We start from the raw sequence: 12136 nt of genomic DNA, 5'->3' as shown, positions 1-12136 counted from the left end.
ACCATAAGACCAGGAAAGCTGAAACTTGTGTGGAAGCATCCTCAGGTAGTGTAGATTCTAATTTGTGAAATTCATGATCCCCGAGGGTAGGGTGGGGCCACAATGGGGGGTCGAAATTTAACATAGGAATATATAGAGTAAATCTTTAAAAATCTTCTTCTCATGAACCATAAGACCAGGAAAGCTGAAACTTGTGTGGAAGCATCCTCAGGTAGTGTAGATTCTAATTTGTGAAATTCATGACCCCCGGGGGTAGGGTGGGGCCACAATGGAAGGTCGAAGTTTTATATAGGAATATACAGAGTAAATCTTTAAAAATCTTCTTCTCATGAACCATAAGACCAGGAAAGCTGAAACTTGTGTGGAAGCATCCTCAGGTAGTGTAGATTCATTGTTGTGAAAATCATGACCCCCGGGGGTAGGGTGGGGCCACAATTGGGGGTCGAAATTTAACAAAGGAATATATAGAGTAAATCTTTAAAAATCTCCTTCTCATGAACCATAAGACCAGGAAAGCTGAAACTTGTGTGGAAGCATCCTCAGGTAGTGTAGATTCATAGTTGTGAAAATCATAACCCCCGAGGGTAGGCTGGGGCCTTATTGGTTGGTTGAAGTTATACATAGGAATATATAGAGTAAATCTTTAAAAATCTTTTTCTCAGAAACTAATTAGCCAGAAAAGCTGAAACTTGACTGGAAGCATCCTCAGGTAGTGCAGATTCTAATTTGTGAAATTCATGACCCCCGGGGGTAGGGTGGGGCCACAATGGGGGGGGGTCGAAATTTTACATAGGAATATATAGAGTATATCTTTAAAAATCTTCTTCTCAGAAACTAATCAGCCAGGAAAGTTGAAACTTGTGTGGAAGCATTCTCAGGTAGTGTAGATACAAAGTTGTGAAAATCATGATCCCAGGGGGAAGGGTGGGGCCACAATGGGGAATCGAAGTTTTACATAGGAATATATAGAGTAAATCTTTAAAAATCTTTTTCTCAGAAACTAATCAGCCAGGAAAGCTGAAACTTGTGTGGAAGCAATCTCTGGTAGTTTAAATTCAAAGTTGTGAAAATCATGATCCCCGGAGGTAGGGTGGGGCCACAATGGAAGGTCGAAGTTTTATATAGGAATATACAGAGTAAATCTTTAAAAATCTTCTTCTCATGAACCATAAGACCAGGAAAGCTGAAACTTGTGTGGAAGCATCCTCAGGTAGTGTAGATTCATTGTTGTGAAAATCATGACCCCCGGGGGTAGGGTGGGGCCACAATTGGGGGTCGAAATTTAACAAAGGAATATATAGAGTAAATCTTTAAAAATCTCCTTCTCATGAACCATAAGACCAGGAAAGCTGAAACTTGTGTGGAAGCATCCTCAGGTAGTGTAGATTCATAGTTGTGAAAATCATAACCCCCGAGGGTAGGCTGGGGCCTTATTGGTTGGTTGAAGTTATACATAGGAATATATAGAGTAAATCTTTAAAAATCTTTTTCTCAGAAACTAATTAGCCAGAAAAGCTGAAACTTGACTGGAAGCATCCTCAGGTAGTGTAGATTCTAATTTGTGAAATTCATGACCCCCGGGGGTAGGGTGGGGCCACAATGGGGGGGGGGTCGAAATTTTACATAGGAATATATAGAGTATATCTTTAAAAATCTTCTTCTCAGAAACTAATCAGCCAGGAAAGTTGAAACTTGTGTGAAAGCATTCTCAGGTAGTGTAGATACAAAGTTGTGAAAATCATGATCCCAGGGGGTAGGGTGGGGCCACAATGGGGAATCGAAGTTTTACATAGGAATATATAGAGTAAATCTTTAAAAATCTTTTTCTCAGAAACTAATCAGCCAGGAAAGCTGAAACTTGTGTGGAAGCAATCTCTGGTAGTGTAAATTCAAAGTTGTGAAAATCATGATCCCCGGGGGTAGGGTGGGGCCACAATTGGTGGTCGAAGTTTAACATAGGAATATATAAAGTAAATCTTTAAAAATCTTCTTCTCAGAAACTAATCAGCCAGGAAAGCTGAAACTTGTGTGGAAGCATCCTCAGGTAGTGTAGATTCATTATTGTGAAAATCATGACCCCCGAGGGTAGGGTGGGGCCACAATGGAAGGTCGAAGTTTTACGTAGGAATATATAGAGTAAATCTTTAAAAATCTTCTTCTCAGAAACTAATCAGCCAGGTAAGCTGAAACTTATGTGGAAGCATCCTCAGGAAGTGTAAATTCAAAGTTGTGAAAATCATGATCCCCGGGGGTAGGGTGGGGCCACAATGGGGGTCAAAGTTTAACAAAGGAATATATATGGTAAATCTTTAAAAATCTTCTTCTCAGAAACTAATCAGCCAGATGATTCTTTATAATTGTTAAGACTTTGGCCCCAGGACAATTCTTTGGCCTCACAAGAAGGTTCAGAGTTTGATGTACGTTTATATCCCATATATAAACAATTGTTAAGGATCTTTTTGAGAACTGCAATACTCAACATATGATATGACTATAAAATCATCCTGTTAGAAAAGGGACTAATGATTATAAACATAAGAATATCCAGGGGAAAAATGGATTTTATTTATACAGGATCTACATGTATTATTGTACATTGTCCAGATTGTTTGTATTATGACTCCATTAATCTGATTTTATCATACCTATTGTTCCTCAGATGAGAGATGTGGCCCATGGGCCTCTTGTTTAAATCAATGTAATATACCTCTGCACTGGCCGAAGTCTGGCATGAAAAGAACCCCGCTGCTGCGCTCAATCACACAATGTCACAGTAAATACTTTTAGAATATTTCTACCTTTGATACTTTAAGACAAAAATCATGAACAAGGAAAAATCATAAAATTTTAATACCTCGGAACCGGAAGTGACGTCAAAAATTTCATAAACATATAAAATTCAGATCACGTCCAATCATCTATGATAAAATGGTGAGGATCGGTGTAGTAGTTTTCCAGAAAACGGAAGACCTTAAAGAGATAAATAAAATATTGTCTCTTTAGAAATTTGGAGATATTATAATTTTATTTTACTGCTATAAAAAATCATGAACTAGATTTGTTTGCTTTATTACTGGTAAAACATAAGGAGAAAACTATCAAATGTTTTAGATACACTGTATTAAAACATTTTATTCTGTAAAACGTTATTCTTCTTGTTGGTAATATTTTTTATTTTATAAAAGCATTAATTAATCTATATAGAAGCGTATTGCTGTCAGTGAAAATAAATTTCAACTCGCACGTACAAGATACTTAATTGAACTTACGAGATACATGTATTAATTCGTTATAGCGAGATGATGTGTCCAACAAACGAGATAATATGTCATACGTTAGATATAATAAGTCGTATGTACGGGGTTATAAGACGTACAAACGACAAAAACTAAGTCGTACAAACGACATAATTTAAGTCAAACGTCGAGATAATAAGTCCTCATAACGAGAAAATATGTTGAATGTGCGAGATAAAAAGTCAACCGTACCAAATGATAAGTCGTTCTAACATGAACTAATAGGAATTAATATATCGTTATATCGACTTAGCATCTCATACGTAAGAGAAAATACGTCGTACGTAAAGATGTTAAGTCGTACATTCGAGATACTTTGTCAGTATGAAATGCTAAATTGCTATTTAAGAAATAAGGTATCATTTTTGGATGTATATTGAGATATAAATACGGGTTGGTCACGTGTTCAAATCCCAGAAATATTGTATATTGTAAGAAAATATATTAATGAAACAAAATGCAGATATTTTTATGTTTTCATTACGATATTAGGTGTGTTTTAGCATAAGTCGGTTATTTGCATACATAGAAAATGTAGTGACCAGGAGTATTTATTCGCTACTTTGTCAAATTAACCAAGACTGATGTTAATAAGGAATAACAGAAAATTGCGCAAACATTGGGATAAAAAATTTTCAAGTGTAAATTTAACATGATAGTAAGTTGTTACAGGAAGATAATTTAACGTAGAAAAATAAAAATGGAGTTACTTCGGTAAGCTTTTTAAAGATTAATTATAAAAATTTTGAAAAAGACATTCTCAAGTGCTTTTGATATTTTAATATCTATTAATTTCAATGTTCAGATAATGATGACATTTAACGAGGGAAGGGGGGGGGGGGCTCTGGGTTTGGTACCATTTTAATTAACATCATTTAATGGCAACGAAACATTGTATTAGAAGTTACGAAGAATGCAACTACGGACATTTATAATGTCACCTGAAATACCCGAAATAAAGTTTTTTTCTTCCAAATTTCAAATTCATCCAAACCTCTGAGGAAAAAAACCCACATGGTAACTGTAATAATGATATGGTGAATATATGCATTTTAAAATTAATTTTAGTCGGCAACGTTAATCTTAACCAGAGCTTTGATTATTTTACAAAAACACAAAATCAATTGGGTACTTTAACCCTCCCATCCTTTCAACATGCACAGAGTCCGTATTCCTGTAACTACTGTAAAAACCTTATAATAACTCCAGATGATGAGCATTATTAAGATATAAAGAACTCTGAATTTATTATTTTACTCGTTCAAATTTGATTGACATATCCTCTCTGATTTCGATAAGTCGTCTTCGTAAACAGACACGTAGCAGAGAGAGAGAGAGAGAGAGAGAGAGAGAGAGAGAGAGAGAGAGAGAGAGAGAGAGAGAGAGAGAGAAAGAGAAAGAGGGAGAGAGGGAGGTTTTATTTAGAAAAAATTTTGCGGGATCAAGTGAGAGGGGAATTGCTTCGTGGTTGGTAAGGTCGTTTTATTATGTTTCAATTTTCGCTACATAATCAATATACATTTTGTGGTGCAACATTGTGGAATCTGACTTTGATAGACACGTTAAAAGTGTCAAAACGTTTTAAACATAATTTTTACAAGAAGACGGTCAAGGGGATAATATTGTTTTCCGGGGGCGGTGTTCGAAGCCCATTTGCGAGAACTATGTGAATTAAACAAGTTTTAATTTACCGGGGGGGGGGGGGATCTGGACTCCACCCCTTTCTAGATCCCTCGAACGACGCATATTGAATTGAGATTGCTGTCATAATTAAATTGCCAAACTTTCCAACAATCATGATTGAGAATATATTTATGAAAATATATCGCGTTTTAACGCAACGACACGATGTGGTTTTACATTTTCGTAAATGTTATTTCGTTATTATCTTGTTATAACGACTAAGTATCTCGCTATAACGACTTATAATCTCATTATTACGACTTAGTACATACGACTTATTTATTTCGTTTGTATGTCCTATTATCTTTTACATACAACGTGTTAACTCGGACGTTTGACATATTATCTCGTTCGTACTACATATAATCCTGTTATAACGACTTAGAATCTGGTGCCTACGACTAAGTATCTCGTACGTACAATTAAGTTGAAATTTATTTGAATAGGTAGCAATGCGCTTTCTTAAAAATATTTCTTTCGTGACAGTTGCCAGTTCAAAAATTGTAGTAGCTATACAATCCATTATAAGGCCATAAACAATTAATATTTAAAAAATATTATTCTGATTTACAATAAAGCACAGGTTGGTTAGATGGATCTTTACATGTATTCTTCATTTCCCAAAATGTCTGTTGGACTTATTTAAAGGGGCATGGTCACGATTTTGGTCATATTTTATTTTTCTGTTTTTATTATTAAAGTGCTTTATGAATGCATATCTAATGATCAAATGAAATATGGATGCCCGTCGATGAGTTTTAAGCAAGATATATGCTCACAATCCTTCGTAATGTAAACAAGGCTCGTGCCCTGTTTTTGTTTACATAGGTTCAATATTCCAGTAATAAAATTTTCAAGATGATTTGTCCATATCCTGATTCATTTTAAGCATAAATAAACAGTTTCTATCGATTAACACATTCATTCTAAAACAGGAATTTTCACTTCAACGTTCAAAATGTAAAAAATAGCTTTGTTTACATAGCGAGGAATTGTAAGCTCTGTAACTCGCTTATAACTCAACAAATGACCCTCAAATTTGGTTGCCTCTTAAACATGCCTTACTTAAGCATTTTAAACATTAGAATCGAAAAAAAAAATTTGACCAAAATCGTGACCATGCCCCTTTAAATTATAGTGCTGTTTTAACATTGTTATTACAAGGGTACAAGCGTTTATTAAATCCTATTTTAATCAGTATTTTAACAAACGTGACTGAAACCAATGACCATGAAATAAGAAAAAACATTGAATGTCCTCATTAAAATGTTTAATTGTAAAATTGAGAAGGAAATTATCACTGGTGTATATAAAATATTTCTGAATAAATGATAAAACGTATAAAATAGGTATGTGGCATCAGGGAGTGAAGGTTGGGGTGGGGGTAGGGCTGAAGACTTCCCACCTTCCCACGAAACGGATGTAAATTTACATAATAAAGATGAATTTTGAACGAATTGCCCAACCTCCCAACGTTTCTGGGACAGTGTTAAAAATTATAGTGAATTTACATAAAGATCAAAATTTAAAAGGTACCACACACTACCAACCCTACCCTATCTCTCCATTATGAACAAAAATCATTATGCGATTGAGTGTTGGCATTAAATACAAACGATAATGGAGGATAAGACATATCAAAGTACCATGATATACTAAATATGGAACAAACTCAAAAGGACAGCTTGTTATTTTCAATCAGCTACCAAATAAGATTTTAGACCACATATTATTAATTTCAGTTTAGATTTTCATCGATCGGTCCTCCATATTTTTTTCAATTTAAAATATGGTTGAAGAAAAAAAGTTGAGACACAGTACATGTATATAAAAAATTACGTAAAAAATCAGTTTCAACATACACAGCATACGGATATCACTGTTATGATTTAGTTTTTTTTATCAAATAAAGAATGATACACAATCCCTGAAATAAAAATAAAAGTCAGCAGCCTTTGTAATTTAATAGATTAAAACATCGTAGGCCTGGTAAATATTGTTCGAATCGAGACAATTTTATAAAATTGTATTTAGTACTTAACAACAATTAAAAGGGATACGATGTGAAGATATACACTTAGAGCTACTCATAATCAAATAGATTGATGGATTTGATTATCTGGTTTATATTTCAAAATGCTTTGTATCAATTATGTTTAATGCAGTTAGATATAAATTCATGTACACGTACTTAAGTAATTTTACCTTATTATATTTCTTAAAATGCATTAATATGATAGTAAAAGTAATGATTGTTTGAATCTTTATATACTGTCTCGTTTAATTCAAAAATGTATAATGATGAACATAAGGTCTTTAAATGAGTTTGACATTTTAATTTTTAGACCCAAAAGGTATCATTCAGGATCTACATTCCAGAAGATACAAAAAGAATTTTGAGAGTCACAATGCTTAGCGATCAAGATAAGGAACTTAATGGAGCAAAATTAAAAAATATTTCTGGTACCAATTTGTGGGAAGTTGATGTATTTATTCCATGCTGCAAAAGACATGTTAAGTTCTCTTATTGTATTGTTTTTGATTCGTCAGTACAGTTCAATGTTTGGGTTCTAGGAAAGGTAAAAATGTTCGAGAAAACCAAAGAAGTAAACACTAGCTCGTTTCATGCCTCAGTAAATTCATCTTTGAAAATTCAAACAGCATCGTCTAATGACATAGAGGAAGGATATTATTCTCATTGCCTGTACATTTTACAATCTGCAGTGGATGGATATGAACTAGATTGTATTACACAAATAGATGAACTTAAGGATATTTCACATCATTTGACTTTGATGCAAAAGCAAGGCGTTCTCGAAAAAATAGCTCAGACATTACAAAAAAGTCCTTACATGAAAAGAGCAAGCTTTGTTGGGTTTTTATGCATCATGGCACAGATGGAAATACCGGATTTGAAAATAGAGAAAGTTTTGCCGAATAAATTTGCAGAAAAAGTGTTCCTTCAATGTCTGTCTGTTACGTGCATTCCAAAACCACTACAAGTTTTATATTTTGAGATAATGGCAAAATTTTACAACCATGCATACCAAGAGAATGCAAATTTTTTGTCATTTTGCAACCATATATACTTTCATTGTGGTCCAGAAATTTGCAGCAAAATGCTATCTAAATGGAAATCATTAGGAAATGTTTCTACTTCCTTGCATCCACATGATGGTGGACATGCCAAACATGTTTTAAAATCCTTAGTTTGGAAAGTTTTCCAAAATGCTGAACACTCTTATGAAAATTCAAAGGCAATAAGATTCATAGAAAAACTTCAACGGTTCTTATCCCTTGAACTCCAGATTGAACTGTTAGAAGAATTGAAGTCAAGTCCCATAAGTTTGGATATACCAGTAGAAATTTTGCGTTCAACATGTGAAAGAAAAATGCATGAACTTTCCAAAAAAGGAGAGATTGTTAACATCATAACTGAGTGGAATAAAATGCTATCTTGTGATGTACTCTCAACAGATAAACTCCGTGAAACAGTTAAAAAGTGTCTGATTGAAAGTTTTGATAAGGCAATCGACTCTCAGTTACATGATGCATGTAGTTTACTTCAAGACATGTGCGTTAACAATACTCTTTTAAATGACACTGGTTCTAAAATTCAACTAATGAAAAAATTCGCCACCTCTATGAATGAAGGTATTCATATGTTAGTGGCAGTTTGTTTGAGAGAAAAAGGTTTTATGGAAATCCCAATTGATGAAGTGGAATGTATCGTACTTAACTGGTTTGATCATGCATCAAAGCATCATTGTGGAAACATATTTGAAAGAACAAAGCTTTCGGATTCTCTGCTGAAACTGTATTCATATGTTGGAGAAATTTTATCGAACTCATCGCTTAGTTTACATGCAGGTCTGACGAGGAAGCTAGATAGGAAAGCATTTGACTACTTGAAAGGAGTTGACATCGTCGATTTAGTCAAAATTGTACCAAAAATGGAGATATTGGAAGACGAACATTTAGAAGACATGCTAAAAAATCACATAAACGAACTGTTTAAGGAAGGAATAAAAAATGGAGACTTGAGTAAACAAGATTTGTTTGGACATATTAAAACAAGTGAAGTGAATTCTAGGTGAGTAATGCATTTTCTGGAAAGAATGAATATTTTTCACCATATTTAATCACTCTTTATCCTTCCGTACATCTGACAACATTGACGTAATAGGATACTGACACTGTATTCTTAACCCCCGATTGCTCTTTAGTTGGATCTACTATTGAGACATGGTGACAGTTAAAGCAAAAATAATGAAATATATTTATTTCCCCCTATATTGTGTGGTTAAATGACTAGCATGAATATATTTATTTTCGACAAAACCTTTTATGTTTGTTGTCATATTTTAAGCAGTATTCAAAACGAAACGAAACGAAAAAGTGCAACGAAAAAATCCATAAAACATGTTAGATTTTGTTTACAATTTACTTGCATATAGAAAATGAGTGTGATTGATTATACAGGTTTTTTCACACAGTTTGTAAAACAAACTTTCTGAGCTGTATCTCTCTGGTAGATCAATTACACACTATTATTTTTCAGCGAAAATCATATAGATGCTCATTTATATGCAACGAACATCTCCACATAGCAAAAATCATCTTAACGCGCATAATATGAATAAAATACCGAATGTTCGGTAGTTAACTTGATCACAGCACAGGGGCATCGTATCCGCTCTACACTCTATGACATATATAAATAATACACAAGGGAAGAATCGAAAGTAGGACACGATTTGTAAACAATGTCAAAAAACAACTTACTTGACAAAAGTCACGCAAATTCTCTCACACAGTGTTGCAAATGTTGTCAAAAAAAGTTCACATTGAAAAATTCCTAATAAACTCGGTAAAAAGCGTTTTTATCCCATTAAAACCGCTGTCTGCTGCAGAAACTCAATCTCTTCGCCCAAGAAAAGATAACTCTGTACTTTCGCCATCAGAAAACTCTCGGGACTCTGTATGTTCAGTAATGATATATTGTAAAATTTCGCGAAACATCAATACATAAAACAAAGAAATAAATTTTATACATCTGCAGATCTGAACTTGCATCGGGGGTAGGGGTGAATTTTGAATGATGGACAATCTTATTTTAAAATAAATAAGTAGAATTCAGTTTAAAATGTCCAAATATATGTCTATTTTTTTATATAATGTAGATCTGCTGTCACAATGTATATATTTATTGTGTATATATGTGTGGTCTTAAAGATAATAATAGGAAATTTGAGAACAATGAATTGTTCGACCTGCTACTGCAATTACTTTATACTGACCACTAGAACAAGACCATTTGATTTAAAAGAAAAAACTCGTATTAAATTTAGTTAAACGATATATTTAGTAATTTTAGAATGAACAATTAATGATGATGAAAAAGTGTTAAAACAGTATTTAATTTTAAATATTTTTTTATTCTCTAAAATGTTAATGAAAAACTACGTTGGTGTTGACATTTAATTTTTTAAAACTATTTTTATTCAATAATTAAAATACTCATAATTCATTTATTGTCTTTGCAACCTATTTCTTCAAAATTAATTGTCGTTGCCTAAGAATCTCAGCATTGTTTTAATTGTCAATATCAAATAACTAGTATATTTACATTTCTACAACTGTTACAGATTAAATGATAGATAGAAAATTATATTTGTTTATAAACAATTGCATTTTAATTACGCTAATTAAAGTACATGCCAAATATATCGGAACGAATGTTACTAGTATTATGCTTACGGTAGTTATATAAGACGAACATTTCCCCACACATTTTACAGTTTACCGAAATTTCTACTATCAATACGAGAGAAAGTACAGAGTTATCTTTTCTTGGGCGAAGAGATTGAGTTTCTGCAGCAGACAGATGGGATAAAAACGCTTTTTACCGAGTTTATTAGGAATTGTTCAATGTGAACGTGTTTTTTGACAACATTTGCAACACTGTGTGAGAGGATTTGCGTGACTTTTGTCAAGTAAGTTGTTTTTTGACATTGTTTACAAATCGTGTCCTACTTTCGATTCTTCCCTTGTGTATTTTTTATATATGTCATAGAGTGTAGAGCGGATACGATGCCCCTGTGATCACAGTAAGCATTTTTCTATAAAACAAATGTACAAATAATTTTTTCTTCATCAAACCGGTATGAAACACCCGCAGATAACAATAAAAGTGCGTCACATTCAAAAAAATAAAAACCAATCCAAATTTTTCAAATTGTCTTCTATTTGGCATTAAAATACATTTTAAAGATTTAAGTTTGTATACAAAACATAAAAACTCTTTCAAATGAGATTCAAGCTCATGATTTTCAGAATAGCTGACACTTTTACTAACCCTACTGCACTAATAAATTCATATTTTAAAAAGGGTTGTAAGACAATGGTAATAGGATATTTTCTTATTTAGAAAATATACATACCAATATTAAGGTGCTCAATGTCCATGAAGAATGCTCTGTCGCTTTTGAAAAATAAAGTGCATTGAATTTGAGATTCATTCAACGCACTTTGACATTTTTGTTGATTTTGGAACACGTATTGGGCAGTTTACGCTTTATAAACCACGAAGCGGTTGATTAAAAAATGCGTAAACTGTTTCAAACAATTTAATATCGTATAAAACTAATAAATATTGAGTTCATTGCTTATAATCTAGTTTTTTACTCTTCATAGTAGATAAAAACGGTCATTTTACTTTTAAAATGAAGTAAAATTGTAAAAAAATTGGAACGTAACGTCAGGCGAATTGATACGTTTTTGACGTTAGTCTTACTATGACGTAGGCAATATTCTTTATACGATATAAAATAATTTTCAGCCAATCAGAAAGCGTGTTACAACTAGAATTAAAATATATTAAAATTATATATATATATATATATATATATATATATATATATATATATATATATATATATATATATATATATATATATGCTAACATTTTTAAATCCTCTGAATAGTACTAAATTTAAGATGTCGTTATAAATGTAGAAAAAAACATTGTTGAATAGGAAAAATCATATTCAGAAAGAGATTTCAAGATCATTATTTGCCTTATTTTCTAAGATTGATTATACTTGTATATGAAAAGGTATATATGTAATGTGTTGTAACGTTTTACAAATGAAGCA

At 32.7% G+C, this 12136-nt stretch overlaps 1 protein-coding gene across 1 annotated transcript in view; it reads left to right on the top strand.

Annotated features, from left to right (window-relative positions):
• Window positions 1–12136, top strand: part of LOC128166681 (uncharacterized) — a 49888-nt gene that overhangs the window by 16062 nt on the left and 21690 nt on the right. The window contains exon 4 of the mRNA XM_052831983.1: window positions 7325–9072. Within this exon, the coding sequence (XP_052687943.1) occupies window positions 7325–9072 (1748 nt within the window). The remainder of the gene's footprint in view (window positions 1–7324; window positions 9073–12136) is intronic.

This window comes from Crassostrea angulata, chromosome 10 (genome assembly GCF_025612915.1).
Source record: "Crassostrea angulata isolate pt1a10 chromosome 10, ASM2561291v2, whole genome shotgun sequence".
Taxonomy (NCBI): domain Eukaryota; kingdom Metazoa; phylum Mollusca; class Bivalvia; order Ostreida; family Ostreidae; genus Magallana; species Magallana angulata.
Note: the sequence above shows the minus strand (reverse complement) of the source record. Positions and strands in the feature narration are given on the sequence as shown.